The 18,277-nt window shown below is 42.7% G+C and overlaps 1 protein-coding gene across 1 annotated transcript in view; it reads right to left on the reverse strand.

The window, feature by feature from the left end:
* The window catches only part of LOC132569101 (prostaglandin F2 receptor negative regulator-like), a 183,026-nt gene that overhangs the window by 63,148 nt on the left and 101,601 nt on the right, over positions 1–18,277 (reverse strand). Inside the window, exons 2-4 of the mRNA XM_060235282.1 lie at positions 17,373–17,792; positions 15,329–15,712; positions 9,485–9,910 (exon numbers count right to left, since the gene is read on the reverse strand). Of these exons, the coding sequence (XP_060091265.1) occupies positions 9,485–9,910; positions 15,329–15,712; positions 17,373–17,792 (1,230 nt within the window). The remainder of the gene's footprint in view (positions 1–9,484; positions 9,911–15,328; positions 15,713–17,372; positions 17,793–18,277) is intronic.

Here is an 18,277-nt window from a genome sequence, read left to right on the forward strand (position 1 = left end):
ACGAGCCAACGACCATTGCCAGATGCTGATGTTTGGACAACCACATAAAATCCGACATGCATCTGGCTTTCATCCATGCCCGTCAGTTTATGTGTGTCTGACCTCGGCCTGGGACTGCCTAAAACTCTCTAAGGAAAAAGTATAAAGTAAAAGTAAAAAAATAAAGACTATTTAATATCTAATGAGTGTAGTGTCTCTTCAGCTTCTGAAATAGGGAATGGAAAAAATACTGGCAGAACAATATCTTGTGCCAGGTGAAAATTTAAGGCCACTTTAGGTAAAAACCTTAAACTGGGCCTTAATACTTACCGGTATGTGACTAGCCTGGAACTTGGCCAGAAGAGTGGGACTAGCCTGGAACTTAGAGCTGCCAGCTGTCCCACTCTTCTGGCCAATGTTACAGCCACCAAAATGCAATCTTAAAGGACAAGAGCCGTGTATCCAGGCTGCAGGAACCCAATGAGTTGAGAAAGAACTATGGACAGAGACCACTGAGGAACTATAGGTGGAAATGGGGGAAATAAATTGAGCAAGCCTTCAAAAAACACTTGGATTCAGGGTGTAAATAACAGCATCTTGTCCTGAACTCTAGTATGGTAAGCCGATATGGTGGCTAAATGAACCTTAAGTGAAGAGATTGTCAAGTCAGATTCTTTTAATTATAGTAGATATTCAAAAACTAAAGCAATAGGGCAACTCTCCACCTGAACTCCTGGCCCAATTAGAGAAACAACCCATTTGTTTTTATAAAACTTCTTAGTCAATAACCTGCAGGCATGAAGCAGAACATTTGACACTTGTTCTCAGAATCCAAACAGGAACTGTTTGGCAACCAAGCTATCAACTTGAGCTTGTCCACCTTGTGGTGCAACATGGGTCCCCTGTGGGGTAAGTCTGCTACTAGAGGGAGGTATATAAGTCCCTTTGGATATTTACAGAAGGACTTGAAACCAGACTTGCCCAGGCCAGGAAGGTGTGATTAGAATGCACCATGTACACTCCTCCCTAATCTTGTTCAACACTCTGGGAATGAGAGAGCAGAGAGAAGGCATAAAAAGAGTCCCTGTCGAGCCGATCTAAAATTATCCCCGAGGGAGAGGAGATCTGTGCCTGCCCTGGAACAGAACATTGGAGCTTTTGTGTTAGTTTGAGTGGCAAAGAGGTCTATTCTCAGGAACCCCCATTGTTGAAAAATTGGAAGGATAGATTTCTCCCCAAGTACCCATTTTTGCTCTGAGTGCCCTTTTCTGCTGAGTATATTTGCTCTTGTATTGGCAGTGCCTGCTCATTGGATTATCACCAATTCCCAGAGAGAAGTAGCCTCCTTGCATAGGGCCAATGATGCTGTGCCCCCTTGTTGATTTATGTTGTAGACTTGATTTTTTCTTTAATAATTATCAGGCCTAATTACTGACAGGTCTGGATAATCAAGGTCATCCGTGACCAGTGTTCCCTCTAAGCTGAGTTAGTGTGAGCTAGCTCACAGTTTTTTAGCTCCTGGCTCACACATTTTTGCCTTAGCTCAAGAAAAATGACCCCAGAGCAAACTAAGTTATGCAGTAGCTCACAACGCTAATGCCAGTAGCTCACAAACTAGAATTTTTGCTCAAAAGACTCCATAGCTTAGAGGGAGTATTGTCTGTGACTTTAGCTTCTCTCAAGAGGATTTATTTATTTACCTTAAATTTATATCCCACCCTCTCTGTGGACTCAGGACAGCTAACAATCAGATAAAACCATTACAATATTAAATAAATAAACTTAAATGGTACTAAAATCACTAAAATACAAACATTGTGGTGCTACTCAGTATAAACAGGCAGATTCAAAGACATTCTTCAACAGGCAATTCAAGTTCATTTTAGTTCCTTAAGGTTATTAGTTCTAACGGTTGGTGGTCCTTAAGATCTCGGTGGTCTTTAAGATGTTACACAGTTTCTCATAGTTGGTATTGCTCAGTCGCTATTAGAGAGACAGCACTCTGCAACTCAGGTGTTATAGGCCAGTCAAAATAATTCTGTTTTACAGGCCCTGCGATGCAACCACAAGCCAATCATCTAATACAGGTAAATAGAAGACCTTTTTGACCTTAGGAGGGCTATCACCACAGCAACACTTCAAAAATACCCAAGGGGCAGTTGCTAATGTAAAGGCAAGAGCCATGTATTGATAAGAGATGTGGTTATATTTAAAACACAAGAATCTGCAATAACCAGGGTGAATGGAAATATGAAAATAAGCATTCAGGAGGTCAAGTATGTAAAATCAACAGTTTAATGTCAACATTTGTAAAACTGAATGCCATGACATTTTAAACTTTCTAGCCTTTAAGAAAAAAATTAGATCCCTCAGGTTCAGAATTGGTCCAGGGCTACCATTCTTGTTGGTGCTAAAGAGAAATGTGAATAGAAGCCTGTAATGGGGTCCAAATTGGGGACCTTCTGTATTGCCCCTAAAATGGGGACAAAAGTTCCTGCTTCTACTCTGGCATAGAGTTACTCAGGTTTCAGTCCAGGTGCTAGAGGGATGGCCATTGTCAGAACTCTAACCTATAACCTAAATCAACAGTTGACAGAACCCATTTATCCTTAGTGATCTCTTGCCATTTTCCCCTGAAGGCAGCTAACCACAAACTAAAGAAAATGGGTGTCTGATCTACAACCCGCCCTAATCAGAAGGAACTTTTTGCAGCTTGCTGCTGTTTCTTGGGAAGCAGCTGGTGCTGAGAGCTTGAGTATCTAGCCCTATGATTAGGCCTATGTCTGCCTTGATTCATGGTCCTGAGAAGGATCTCTGCCCTCTGTTGCTAATGGGGGGGGTGGGTCTGAAATATGGTGATTGTGACTTATGATATCTATACACCAGTCAGGGTCTAAATGGAGCTGCTTGACCTGTGTGATGCCAAACAACTGGGGCTGTTTGTTTATTCTTTTAAATTTGAGATAGCATGTCATTGGTAGAAGATGCAAACAATGTTGATCCTTTGAATGGTAGGTCTTCTACCTTTTGTCTGGTATCAGGGGGAAAAGCCATGTGCAGCCAAGCATGCGCAGCCAAGCATGTCTCCTTAGTATGAATGCTGAAGCCATAGCCTTAGAGGAAGAATCAGCTAAGTGTCTGCCAGCATTAATTTGCTGCTTGGAAAGTCATAGTCTGCCGGTAGGAATCTGGAGAGAGGCTTCTTGTCCTCAGGTAGAAGGTCTATCTATATATGCAGCCATCTTCTCCCATAGGAACAGCTCATATCCTCCCATGATCACCTTGTAGTTTAGTGATGTACAGATTAAGGGCAGCAAACAAACAGATCTTCCTGCTAAATGTGTCAATCTTTCGCCCTTTTTATCAGCTAGTGATGAGTGAGCTCCTGTGGGTTATCTTGCTTGTATCTCCTCAGCTATGAGGGATGAGGCTGGGGATGGCAAAATAAATGTCCCTGCCGCACCCTATAAAGGTTGTCTATCTTCTTAGACGTAGCAGCCATGGTCACCAGTTTCTGCCATAGAGCCTTGGAGATATTGTCAATTCCATCTAACATTAGAAAGGCAACCACACTAAGTGAATTAGTGTAAACTATTCCTAGGGTCTTATCACAAGGTCTTGGATTGATAGATGTCATCACTATTCTTATCATTTGTTCAGCATTAATTTAATTTAATTTTTCAACTTACACCCTGCAAGCAGGCTTATAAAGTTTTAAGTCTTCATTAGGTGACACCGGGTTAGGATCTCCCACTGTATCATCTGAGGATGGTTCCTATGGTAAATATGAATCTGGCCCTAAAGGTGACTCTGCTCTTTGCTCTTTCTCAGAATCTGAATGCCCCCATGCATATGAGAGGGCATTGCTGGAGGACACCATGCTGGTGGACCTGCAACTTTCTGATTCAGAGCAGAAGAGTGTCTAGGCTCAACTCTCCTTTGCTGCCAGTCACTCCATTCCTGAGGTTTAGGGAATAGATAATAATATGGGTAACTTTGCCATGGAGATGAAGGCACAGAACCCTGAGGGATGGTTTGATGTTGGGAGTGCTAACAAACCCTGGCCAGGCTCTAGCTCTCCTTTGGATAATGAATGTGCCGGTGAAGCAATTGGCTATGCTCTGTCAGGACAGAAGTTTTGTCACCAGGTTACTGGAGCAGGAAAGCACCTTCTCCCAGAAACTGGCCTTCAAGTTAGCTGCTCGATTAGAGAGGCCTTTAGGAGTGAACTGAAGGATGATCTTACATGTGGGCATGACCATATTATGAGCTTCAGCAAGACAGAAAAGGCATAAAAGGTGTTTGTCTGAGGAGATCAGTCAAATCTACACTGGGTACATTTTTTTCAACAGTGACTTCTGTGACACAGCTGAAGCTGTAGTAGCCTAAAAGAAGCGAAATTTGGAGAGAAAAACTCACAGTTTTTGTAGTTGGAGAGAAATGTCCCCACAACATGGCAGCGAAGAAAGGACTGAGGGAGAGGGGGGCTCCTCTCTGCAGAGCATGTGACCATTGGTGGGAAAACGGCCTCTAACAAGCTCTGCAGGGAAGGAGTGCTAGAATATATTAGAATAGCTGTAGAGAGCCTCTACAGTACCAGTGTGAGACTGCACAGAATACTGAAAATGAAGAGTACAAAGGGCATGTTAAGGAACAAAGGACAAATGCAGTACTGTTGTCACCACAATGTACCGTATTTTTCGGACCATAAGACGCACTCCCCCCCCCCCCCAAAAAAGCGGGGGGAAAAGTACGTGCGTCTTATGGTCCAAATACTAAAAGATGAAGGGGGAGGGGCCTGCAGCCCCCGGGAGACAAGCGGCAAGATCGCTCCCTCCGCCCCCATTGCCAACCCAGCACTTCGCAGGGAGCGATCTCCCCGCTTCTCTCCCAGCCAGGCATGCTTTCCCCGTGCTTGCGTGCCTGGCTGGGAGAGAAGAGGCAGGATCGCTCCCTTCAGAGTGCTGGGGTGGGGGTGGAGGGAGCGATCTCGCCGCTTCTCTCCCAGCCAAGCACCCAAGCACGGGGAAAGAATGCCTGGCTGGGAGAGAAGGGGCAGGATCGCTCCCTTCAGCGTGCTGGGGTGGGGGTGGAGGGAGCGATCTCGCCGCATCTCTCCCAGCCAAGCACCCAATCACGGGGAAAGAATGCCTGGCTGGGAGAGAAGGGGCAGGATCGCTCCCTTCAGCGTGCTGGGGTGGGGGTGGAGGGAGCGATCTCACCGCATCGACTTTGGAGCCGTCCCCAGGTCCGTTTCAACCTGAAAGTTTACTCAGGCACTCCTGGACCAGGCAAGTCCATTGGTCAAGAACAGGCACCCAATTAGGTGCCACCAATGAACTTTCTATTGGCTATTGCAGTAGTCCAGCCCTCATGGTCACTGCAGAGCCTCCCCTTTCTCGTACCTCCCATCCCCCGAGAGCTCAAGAAAGTCCTTATAATCTATGGACTAGCTACCCACAGGTGTGCTTCTATCAGTATCCCAACTTCCGCTGCATAGATCCATCCCCAATTCCTGATCAGTTTCGGGTCCCTTCTCCCACTTCCTCGCTTGTCGCCATTGGAGCCTTCCTTGAAGACTACGATAGGTAAATATCACCCTGTTTGTCTACCCATGTGTTCCCCTATCTATCTATCTGTATTTCCTAGGACTGAATGTGTGACTTTATGAGTATTTTGTCTTGTATGGAAGCCTATATTTTTCCCAATAAATTATAATTGATTTTACTAAATTAGAGGCCCCATTATTTATGCATTACTTCTCTGGACGTGTATCTTGTATACATAGGTAAAAAGATCCTGAGTGAGCCAGGTGTCCACCTGACTAATTCCCCAACCTCGTTTTGAGGGCATTTTGGCTTACATAGAATAACATTGGATGGAATAAATGCACATTTGCCTTTAACACCTGCATGGAGAAAAATTTCAAAAGAGAAAGAAAAACTAGGCTAGACCCAGCAATATGCCAGCAAACCAAAAAGGAAAAAAGATGCCAGGTGACAGCTTTATGGACACACAAAGCCACTAAGCATTTCACCTTACAAGCTTCAGAAGGGGGATCAGAGAATCGACCTAGCGCTGGACCTTTCCGCAAAAATTATTTTCTTTTTCTCTTTTTGATTTGCTGAAGAGAAATCTCCTCATAATGATCAGTGATCAATTATCTCAAAGTATAAACATAACAAGCTTCCTCAAATAAAGTCTACCCTGGTATTGTTGACTAACTAATGAGGACTTCTTTGAGGTCTTGAGAAAAGATCTTTATCATCTCTACTTGTCTAGAGGTTGAGGAAGAGCGGGCTGAAACTGAATCCAGCGAAGACAGAAGTCCTTTGTCTGGGTCGGGGCGCTCGGGGAGGGGAAATACCTCTCCCGGTCTTCGACGGGGCGCCGTTGAAAGCGGCGCACCGAGTTGAGAGCCTGGGAGTTTTACTGGAGCCTGCATTATCAATGGAGGCCCAGATTGCAGCCACTGCCAAGTCAGCCTTTTCCCATCTAAGGCGGGCAAAGCAGTTGGCTCCCTTCCTAGAGCGCCAAGATCTGGCAATGGTGCTTCATGCAACGGTCACCTCAAGACTGGATTACTGTAATGCCCTCTACATGGGGCTGCCTCTGTGCCGAACCCGGAAGCTGCAGCTGGTGCAGAACGCAGCGGCTAGACTGTTGCTGGGACTCCCTAAATGGGAGCACATACAGCCTGGGCTGCGCGAACTGCACTGGCTGCCAGTTACATACCGGGTTCGTTACAAAGTGCTGGTCATTACCTTTAAAGCCCTATATGGTCGAGGACCTGTCTACCTTAGGGACCGTCTCTCCTCATATGAACCCCAGAGAGCACTGAGGTCAGCCGGGAAAAACCTGCTGACTATCCCCGGACCGAGAGAGGTGAAGCTGCAAAGCACCCGTAACCGGGCCTTCTCCTCTATAGCCCCGAGCCTATGGAACCAACTTCCAGAGGAAATGCGGGCCCTGCGGGACCTAGAACAGTTCCGCAGGGCCTGCAAGACCTTCCTCTTCAGACTGGCCTTCCCTGATGAAAATGGAAATTGCGAAGGAAACCGCCATCAGAAAAAGTAAACATAGCACTAGCACTTTTAAAAATTAACTAATTTAATTTTAAAGCTTAACCAGATTTTAACTAAATGCTGATAATGTTTAATGTAGTTTTATTTACTTGTATAATTTAACTCTGAACCATGTTGTTAGCCGCCCTGAGCCTGCTCCGGCGGGGAGGGCGGGATACAAATAAAATTTGTTGTTGTTGTTGTCTAGATGTCTCAAACCAGAGATGGCAGAATGGAAGCAGATATTATCTGAATGTAAATCATGTGCCATACCCTTCTGCTTTTTGAATTCCCTGACAAGAACTGACATCCCCAAATATTTATATTAAATCATCAACAGAAAGCCAGGTATGGGGGGCAAGGGGGATTATAAACTGTGCATTCACCAGGATTGCTGGGTTACTGGATGGAGTTTTCCAGCTCACTCTGGTGCTTCCTCTGCAAGTGAATGCATTATCAGACCAGGTAGCTACATTTTAAAAAAATAAGCTTTGTTCAGCTGCATAGTAGAGACTAAGATTTGGCTGCACATTGTGAGTCTTAGTTGAAATTCACATGAAAACAGAAAGGGGTTTTTGACTAAATCTTCTGTGCTTCCCTTAATCGCATGCTCTGATTCCAACAGCTGACTTCCCCAATACAACATCTGGGAAATACAACCACTTCTGTTTATATGCGACTGGATGCATCAGGGCCAGAGTATTTTAAAGCCAACAGGCAAAATGCTTTGTTTAAATTCTGCCTATGTTTAAATATATCAGCTAGTCAAATCCTGAGCCCAATGAAGGTTGACAATTACACCAGTATAAACTATTGTCTCCAATGGACTTAGATAGGAGTAAATGAGCAATATTGCACTGAAAGTCTACTATTTTCACTGAGTTATATTTTCATTTTCCCCCATTTGTATATATACAAGGAACTTTTAAGTCCAGGGCATTCTCTAAGATTGTAGCAGAAGTTGGACTTCAAAATATCTGCTGACCACACTAACTTTCAAGTCAGCCCTTCAAGTACAATTTTACAATATTACCACTGCCACCAAGCAGCTATATCCTGCAAAAACCTCATAAAGACATAACAACAGCTCTGAATGCATACAAGTGCAGTTTATTTTCCAGCCCCTTGCAAGTACTTCTAGCAGTGACCAGCATGGACTAACAGAGCTTTCATAAACCCTGTGCTCATTTTGTACAAAACAGACAGATGGCAGTGGGGGAGACATCTCTGGAAAGGGAATTTCCCACACTCCACAATGTGTGCTGTCATGCTCACCTGGAAGTGTAGAAGCTTCCATTTGGACATAACTTTCTTGGGATAAGACTTCTAGAGCACTTTTCTTTAATGTGTAAGAAAAGTTAAATTGATTTCATTCCCATCCTTCCCATTTTACTGAGCAAGGCCGAATAAGACATTATACTGGGACAACAATGATGGGCCCTGCTAACCTGTGCCCACAGTGCCCTACTTATCCCTGACAATTAAAACAAAGGTTTCTTCCCATTTTAGCATGGACAAAGGCTTGGGGATGTGCATATTATGTCCGATTAAATCTTAAAACATTCAGCCAAAACATTCAGTGCTTTGCACAACTCCTGACGCCAGCATCAGTTCCTTAATTCAAGGCTACTATTTCTTTCTGACAATGCACCCACCCTTCAGATGCATTCCAGGCTACTTTCTACTACATTGTCACAGTCCTTAGCAGGGCTTTTCTTGTAGAAAAAGCACAGTAGGAACTTATTTGTATATTATGCCACACCTCCTGACATCACCATTGTTTCATACAGTGCTTTTTGTAGAAAAAGCCCAGAAGGGACTCATTTGGACATTAGGCCACGCCCCCTGACACCAAGACAGCTGGAACTATGTTCCTGTGTGCTCCTGCTAAAAAAAAACCCTGGTCCTTAGAAAGAACAGGAGCACACCACCACAAATTATACAAATAATGCTAAGTTTTAATTCTACAGTCATTTCTCAGGTCACCTATAGAATATATAGTCAGGTTGTTAGAAGTTAACTGGAAGTTAAAAACTGGTTATTTTGTAGTGCAGTTAGATCCTGCTCTTTAACCCAGTAGGGCAACCGGTACTTCTTACCAAGGGATCCTGGAGTGCTAGTTCCAAAAACCCATAGGAATACAAGAGTCATATACCCAGCACTGACTCAAGATGTTTGCCCACAGCTCCTAGCAACCTTAACCCAGCATTACTGTTGAATATAGTATTATTCTTCCTTTATACTCCCCTAGATGACACCATACATCTCATTCCTATTATTAGCCACTTCACTTCTCTTTATAAATATGGTTATGACAGTCCTATATATTTTTACCAGGAACTTCAGAATTTTTCCATCTGAATGTACCCATTAAAGCAAACCACTGAGTCATCAACAATTTTAATCACAAGACTTAAAGTGAGACAGGGCAAAATTCCTACCTTGAGTAGACCATAAAATGCTTACAGGCATAGAAGCCACATCCTTGATCTTTATCCAGCTGTTGTTGCGCTGCCTGCTCCATGAAGAAATTATACAATAATACTCTCCTTTATCTGCCTCTGAGGTCCACTGGATTCGTAAGCGGAAGGTGTTCACAGCTGGCTTAGAAAAAATTATTTCCCCATTCTGGGCTCGTTGTTTGCTCCTCTCCCCAACTGCCAGCATCCAGTCTGCATCCATAGTGGCAAGAAGTTCATCTTTAACCACTTCATCACTACGTAAAGGCAGTCTGTAGTACCAAGACACAGTGTAACGGACATTTGCTTCTGTGTTTTGCACTTCTGTGATCCTACATTCCAGTTCTGTGGGATCCTCTGAATATTTTGGCATTTTAGAAGCATTGAGAAACACATGGTAATTTGGCTCTGCATAGAATTTGGGGGGAAAGAAAAGAAATCAAGGGAACAAATTAGAAGAGTGAAATGAATACATATAAAGAACATAAGTAATCTATCAACATATTATTTAATGACTTCAGACTACATGTGACGTAGTACCTTGCTAGTAATGGCATGGCATATTACATCATATTCTGCCTGCCTCCTATAATAAAGCTCAAGGCAGCATTCACAGAATTCCTAGATGTTTTACCATCCAGTCACAGTCCAGACCACATCTGCATAATTTCAGTATGTTTGCTATATCCTCTGCCTTCCTGTTGTACCCTGAGATGCAGCAACTACCATTAGCCAAGGCAACGATCAGCTAGGTGATTCCAATAATAAGTGAACTTTGCTATCTTCACAGCACTGTCCACTGGCATCTTCCAACAAAAACATAAGACAAATGCTGAAACTACAAACACAATAAGTAAAGCTATTTTGTAGTGATTTCACACAATGTTCTGGTCATGGAAAACAACATTTCAAATTGCAAGCAGTCTATGAATTTTCAACATTTCAAATTGCAAGCCATCTGTAAATTTTCAACTACATAAGTCCAACATTTTGCAAAAACATGTCTATAGGATTTTGGGTCTCTGTACCCAGTTTTTTCACCATTTTAACAGCCCATTTTATACTCCATGGCCAATGATGTCGAGCCAAGTTAAAATACCAACAAATTATTTATCATTGGAGCTTAGCCTACATTTACTTGCTCCCGGTGCTCAGAACTGGAGGTAGCAACTGACCATGAACTTCGAGTTACCTTTACAGCCTTATTAAGTTGTTCTGACAATATCATAAAAACACTGAATCTGAAGGGCCTCTCTGCTCTTTGTTACTACACAGATATCCTGGAATACTATATTAAGTACTATCCCCAGAGCTTATAAATCAAAGAACTGGTGAGGTACTAGATAGGACACAGTTTATTGCAGTAGCTGGTTTTAAAAAAAAAAGCATGAATAACTGTTTTTTGCTTTGATTTTTTTTAAAGGAAAGCTGAAGGCAAATACGGATTCAGCTAATTACTTTGGCTTTTGGAAGGCCCTATGCAGTGGCTTGCTAGAGAAAGTTTTGGCTTTGACAGGAGTGCTCCAGCTAGGCTCTTCACACCGAATCTCAGACAGAGGATTTAGAAGGAAGGAATAAAAGGCTTGCTAGATAAGCCTCATTCCCGCACTCTGTCAGCTGTCAAAGAACCGCCTAGCCGCCAGTTCAATGGCTTAATACCCTGCCAGCTCTCCAGCTTCAATCAAACAGGAGGGGGCTGGTGCTGAATTCTGGATGCAGTTTATGAACCTCAGATGATGAGAACTCTTCTTCAGTTTTGCCCTCCCCCCACCCCCTCACCACCACCCCAGGCAATACAAGATCACTTGAAGAACACTTTTATCCCCCCTTCTTCACCTGCACCCAAGTAATTACTAATTGGGAATATAAAAGAAAGGAAAGGAAATTCCCAGCGGTGCATGAAATACTTTCAACACAGAAAAGGGCATCCTGTTCAAGCCAGCTTTTGAGGCTGGGAATATTATCAAGATAAGATTCAAAACAAAGGTGTAGGAAAGCAGTTGCTACTCTCTCTAAACAAGCACATGCAGCTTGGCAACAAGAATTCAGTGAGGAGTTCTGTAGGTACCTCTAGACCAGAGCTGGCCAAACTTGCTTAATGTAAGAGCCACATAAAATAAATGTCAGATATTTGAGAGCTGCAAGACATGAATGCCAGATGTTTGAGAGAAGGGAGGGAGGGAAAGAGGGAGGGGGAAAGAAAGCAACTTAAACTTTAAATATATTCTCCAAGCTGCCAACTGGCTTGGCTTGGATAAATGATTTAAAAAGAGAAATGCCTTCTCCAAGCAGGCTGATGGCATGCAGTGGTGCTTCGAGAGTCACATAATATGTGTGAAAGAAGAAGATATTGGATTTATACCCAGCCCTCCACTCTGAATCTCAGAGCAGCAGCTTACAATTTCCTTTACCTTCCTCCCCCACAACAGACACCCTGGAAGGTAGGTGGTGCTGAGAGAGCTCTCCCAGAAGCTGCCCTTTCAAGGACAATTTCTGTGACAGCTATGGCTGACCCAAGGCCATTCCACCAGCTGCAAGTGGAGGAGTGTGGAATCAAACCCGGTTCTCCCAGATAAGAGTCCATGCACTTAACCACTACACCAAGCCTGCTCTAAACAATAGAGACATTATGAAGAAGACTAGATTTATACCCCACCTTTCTCTCTGAATCAGAGACTCAGAGCGGCTTACAATCTTCTATATCTTCTTCCCCTACAACAGACACCCTGTAAGGTGGGTGGGACTGAGAGAGCTCTCACAGCAGCTGCCCTTTCAAGGACAACTCCTACGAGAGCTATGGCTAACCCAAGGCCATTCCAACAGCTCTAAGTGAAGGAGAGGGGAATCAAACCCAGTTCTCTTAAATAAGAATCCACACACTTAACCACTACACCAAACTGGCTCATTCCCACAGTTGTGCAGGTGGAAAACAGAAGGAAGTGGAATGCTAATAATGTTGTCATCTTCTTTGAATTCTGTTATCAAATCTTAAAAAGGCCCAGCACATTCTGTCCTCTAACACTGTCATCCTAAGCTTTCTTATACAGAGAATATGTCTTACTGAATCCAGTGACACTTCTGAATAAACATGCTTAGAATCACACTGCACAAGTACTACAAAGCTTATTCAGCAGCTATCTCAGCTCCCAAAAGTACAGGTGGCTAGTCACCTGTCAGGAAGCTTCCTGCACTGCGCTTTGAGAGGCAAGGAATAGCTCATTGCCTACCTGGCCTCTGGCTTTGCCATTCATAAGAGTATGCACACCAACACTTGAATTTTATCAAAGAGAAAGTAAAAAACTTGTTTCCATTGTCTGAAAGGCTGTCAAGAATCATCTGGCTCCTAATTGTGAAGTCAAAAGCCAGAAACTTGATTTTTTTAATTAATTATCCTTTAAGAGATGCTGACACATCAAGGCAGACTTTACAAAACAACATGGTTCTTCAGAAATTTGTGCTTGGGTTTCAATTTTTCATATGCTGCCTTGATGCTCATTTCTCAAAATACGTGCATAGAAAGCAGAATGACAGTAGTTAAAGAGTTCAGCTAGGAAAACAGTGCATGAGTTAGTGAAGACACAGTACTCCAAGATAACAAGAACACAGAGTATCACAGTAAGAAAAAATGAAAAAGCATCTCCAGCTAAACCTATAGCCCCCCCTTTCCATAAATACTTTGTAATCTGTTCACATTAGGTTTTAGTAAATCATCCCAAGATATGTGCCCCAAGAAATCTAGCAGATTTGAGACCAAGATCACCATTTCAAGGGGATTCTAAGAAATACATTGTATTGCCTGAGACATTACCCATTTGCCGGCACAGTACTATAGAAAACCAGAGCTGCTTTGAGCCGTTTTGGCACTTTCACAAAATACACTTTACTGCAAGTCAATGAGGCTACTGAAATGTACAGCATATTTGTATTTATAAATTCACTGTTTTTTGTTTTGTTCTTTTTGAAGAAAGCACACCTTATTTAGTAGAAACTGGTTATAACAGCTAGAAGCAGTCACACAAGCACATTTTTGGCAAAACTAGAAGCAATCACATGGAGCACACACACCTAAAAGAAGTTGAACATTAGTTTTGCATATTTTCTTCAGCTGACCAATTATACTGCTGCAGGGCATTTTATATAGCTGATAGCTTTATCATACTGTTAAATAATAAGGCTGGGCCATTTAAAGTGCTGGCCCTCATAGAGCATTACACTTGACAGATCAAGATCAGCTTGATCCCCAGCTCTAAAGATGTCTACTTAACCTCAACTAGAGCCAGAGCCTTTTAAGCTCTGGCACTGGCATGGTGGAACACTCTCTCTACTGAAAACTGGGCCCTGCGGGACTTAACACAGTCCCACAGGGCCCGCAAAACAGAGATGTTCCACCAGGCCTATGGTTGAGGCAGCGGAGTCCTATGTGCATTGGCCTCCCCTGAATTGCTGTTATTTGCATAGTCTTTCATCCAACTCTTCCTCCCAGCATCAGTTGCCATCCACCTGCAAGCATATGGGGAATCTACACGAGGCAGATAGAAATGGAGATGTAGAAGTAATACACTGAACATTAAAAGGCACTCTTGAAACCTATCATAAAAGTGACTAGGCTTATAATTATGAGCATGTACCTTGCCGTTTAATTTTGTTACAGGAGAGACCTTTCCCCCAAATATGGACTTTAGGAAGAACAAAGGACCATCTCCAGTGAAATGCACTTTCTATTAACGTGTATTTAAATTAACCAGAGTCACCAACCATGTTCAATCTGTGGTGACATTTTAAAGCACATGCAGTGGGCACCACAACAGAATGGCAGCTATTGATGGGAGGAGGAGACCAATCACAGAATGTTGGGAAGCTCCCAGCACAGTATCCTGCTTTAACGGAGGCAGCTTCTTCCATGTGGGAACTCCATATAGACACAAAGATGCACTTCCAATCTCACCTGAAGCACATCCTACTGCAGTGAAGTGCAGCACAGCAAGGAATGGTTCTGTGACCTAGCAACAATGATTCATGCAACGGTCACCTAGAGATTGAATTCCTGTAATGCCCTCTACATGGGGCTGCCTCTGTGCCGAACCCAGAAGCTGCAGCTGGTGCAGAACGCGTCGGCTAGGCTGTTATTGGGGCTCCCAAAATGGGAGCACATACAGCCAGGGCTGCGCGGACTGCACTGGTTGCCAGTTACATACCAGATTCATTACAAAGTGCTGGTTATTACCTTTAAAGCCCTATATGGCCGAGGACCTGCCTACCTGAGGGACCGTCTTTCCCCATATGAACCCCAAAGAGCACTGAGGTCAGCAGGGAAGAACCAACTGACCATCCCCGGGCCGAAGGAGGCAAAACTACAGAGCACTCGCATGCGGGCCTTCTCTATTGTAGCTCCACACCTATGGAACCAGCTACCGGAAGAAGTGCGGGCCCTGCGGGACTTTGAACAGTTTCGCAGGGCCTGCAAGACCATCCTCTTTGGGATGGCCTTCACCGATTAAAAAGATAGAGGGACTTGCCTAAGTGACTTTCACCATTTGTTGAAATAGCACCAGAATGTTAATTTTATTAATTTTAGTTAAACTAGCTATTGCTTTTAAATACTTATTGTATAATTTACTGTATTTGATTTGATGTTGTTAGCCATCCTGAGCCTGCTTCGGCAGGGAGGGCGGAATATAAATAAAATGACTGATTGATTGATTGATTGATTGATTGCTTTGAAGAAGTCGCCAATGGGTATCAAAAACAGTGGTACCAACAAACACCACCCTAGAGACCACTAGTATTTAAAAAACCATAGGATAAGTCGTTTATCAGGATGCTTACCTAATGGAGTCACCTCCACAGTGACAGGCACAGAAGTTCTTTCTGCTACCTTATGCCAGCTACCATTGTACTGTGGCACCCATAGAGCTGCTTGACAGAAGTAATAGCCAGAATCTTCAATGCTCATGTCACGTACCAACAGGTGGTAAGAACTTCGGTCCACATGGCTGAGGCTAATTAGAGTAGAATCACTAATTACAGAGTCACGGTCTGCACTCAGCAAAATCTGAGCATCTTCCATAGGGCCATCAGGTGACTCACTGTAGTACCATGTGACCTCAGCTTGGAAAATTCCACTTCTATCCGTTGTGAAGTTGCAGGTAAGGTAGAGGGAATCTCTCTCTGTCACAGATACATTAGTTCTGGTGATGAACACACCTAAAGCTGGAGGAGGGGGAGGGGACAGAATTCAACACCAGAACATTGTTATTTTAAACTTCATAATACAGTGTTATGTTCATACTGTGTAAGTGTAAGTTCATACTGTCTGCTTATTTCTGTACACCTTTTTATTTCCTGCAAAGTGCTTCAGGTTCATATTGTTCAGTGTTAGAATAAAAGGCAACAAAACACAGACTCTTTCAAGTTCTGCTGAGACCTCCTTGCTTAAGCCTAGAGAGATTCCAGTATATTTTCAGATTCCTGGAATTAAAAAGCTATTTTTGTTTATGTTGACATATGAAAGGCCTAACTCACTTGCACTTTTTCTACTAAAATTCATTGACAGACTAACATACAGCATCTTATATTTCAGTAATAATATATGTGAGATCTCTTTCTGACTCAAAGGTTCTCCACTATATCTTGGTATACTTTCTTCTTCTTGAAACAACAAAGGGCTTACTTCTCTCTTACACAAATGTTTCAAACCATTGTTTTGAACCAACATTTGTGTAATGAAGCATTATTCATCATAAACTTAGGAACTTGACAAAAAAATGCAAGAAAAAGAGAAAACTTGAAAAAAACAGAAGTCTACTTTAGTGTCTAGTTCAGGGGTAGCCAAACTTGCTTAATGTAAGAGCCACATAGAATAAATGTCAGATGTTTGAAAGTCACAAAACGTGAACATCAGATGTTGGAGGGAAGAAGGGAGGGAGAGAGAGAGGTGAAAAGAAACAACTTTAACTTTAAATGCATTCTCTAAGCTGCCAGATGGCTTGGCTTGAAGAAGTGATTTAAAGAGAGAAACACCTTCTCCAAGCCAGCTGATGGAGTGGTAAGGGCTTTGAGAGCCATACAATATGCATGAAAGAGTCACATGTGGCTCTCAAGCTGCAGTATGGCCACCCCAGGACTAACTGATACACACTTTCAAAGAAAAAGCAAGTTGATTTAATCAGAGTTCCTAATTTAACCATGATAAAGACCTAAATAATACTGCAATTACCTGTCCTGGTAGTATTCTCAAACATTATCTTATGATGATTAAAAGGATTTCAGACTTTGTCAAAACACACTTCCAAAAGTAGATCATAATTTTACTTTGTCAAGGGTCCATCTTACTTGTTATTCCTTTCACAATATGACAACTGCATGCCTATATCTTTTGTCATCTGTATACTTGGATACTCATATACACACCATACTAAATAATGAGATCACTAATTTAAAGACAACTGCAGGTTTATGCTAACTTTAAGCCCTGAACAGTCTCTAAAGTCTTTTTGAACAAATACCCTAGCAAAGACTCCTGAAAGGGGAAACCTCTAGGAAGAAGTTATAAAAACTACTTCAACAATAACACATCAGATCTGAAACAAGTACCACCACCATCATCATGTCATCCAAAAATAGCTATGCAAGGATATCCTAACACGCTGTATTTTTTTCATTGCAGGATCTTAATGATCACTAGTAAACTTGAGTTGATATTTTGTGCCATAAGAAACATTTAAGACAGCAAATAGCTGTGTCTACAACTTTCACACACAGTGTTATTTTCCCTCTGTGGTGGCACACTAATTTTACTCAAACCCTTCACATCGCTACCCTTGTTACCAGAGATAGAGATGCAGACCATAATCATTTGATGCACACTCACCTGTTGGCTGCACCACAACACTAGCTACATCCACACTTTTTTCTTGGATCTTTTGCCATGAGCCATCTGCATCTTTAACCCACTCACTCACTCGACACCTGTAGGCACCCTCATCTGATGGAAGAGCCTGAGACACAGACAAGCGGTAAATGTCATTGGCCATGGCATCTAAACGCACATATCCACTGATATAGCGCTCGTTATAATCTGGGCCAGGCTGAAATTTGCCCTCATGCGTTAAAGAGAGGATTTCTTGCCACACAAGGCCATTCTTGAATTCCCAAGAAACATGAAGATGGGTGTGTTCCGAGGAATTGGTGGAAGCTGAGCAGTGCAACTGAAATGAATCCCCTTCCGATAAGTTCCAAGCAGATGCAGACCGTGCTTTTGATCCAGTCACAGTTAAGCCATCTGCAATCACTATTTAGAGAAGATAAAGTTATCAGGCTTGCTGTTCATAATAATAATAAATGATTTTACAATAAAGGTGACTGTGAAACTGAGTCAAACTGTGGTAGCTTGTCATGAAAAAAAGATGACTAATTATACAAATGACTATGCAGAGGCAAAACAAAATCATTCATGTCAGAAAACACCAGCAGATCTTAACACCACACTCTTCATATCTCAATCAATTGTTCCATCACTGAAAGGGACCATCTGTTTTTCAAGTATAAATTGCTTCCCCCCTGCCTTCCACTACACTATGATTATACAAACACAAAATCACTGAAGAAAAAAAAACATAATGTGGCAGGAGGCATTTTCAATCAGATTTTTTTTTTAAGTCAAACTATCAAATAATTTTATGGGGCATTAAGAGATACAGCTGACCACAGTGCAATGACATCTGTCATTCTTGGAGAATGTGCATCACTAATGTATAGGCAGCTGTGTGTGAAAAG

The sequence above is a fragment of the Heteronotia binoei genome, chromosome 3 (assembly GCF_032191835.1).
Source record: "Heteronotia binoei isolate CCM8104 ecotype False Entrance Well chromosome 3, APGP_CSIRO_Hbin_v1, whole genome shotgun sequence".
In the NCBI taxonomy this organism is placed as follows: Eukaryota; Metazoa; Chordata; class Lepidosauria; order Squamata; family Gekkonidae; genus Heteronotia; species Heteronotia binoei.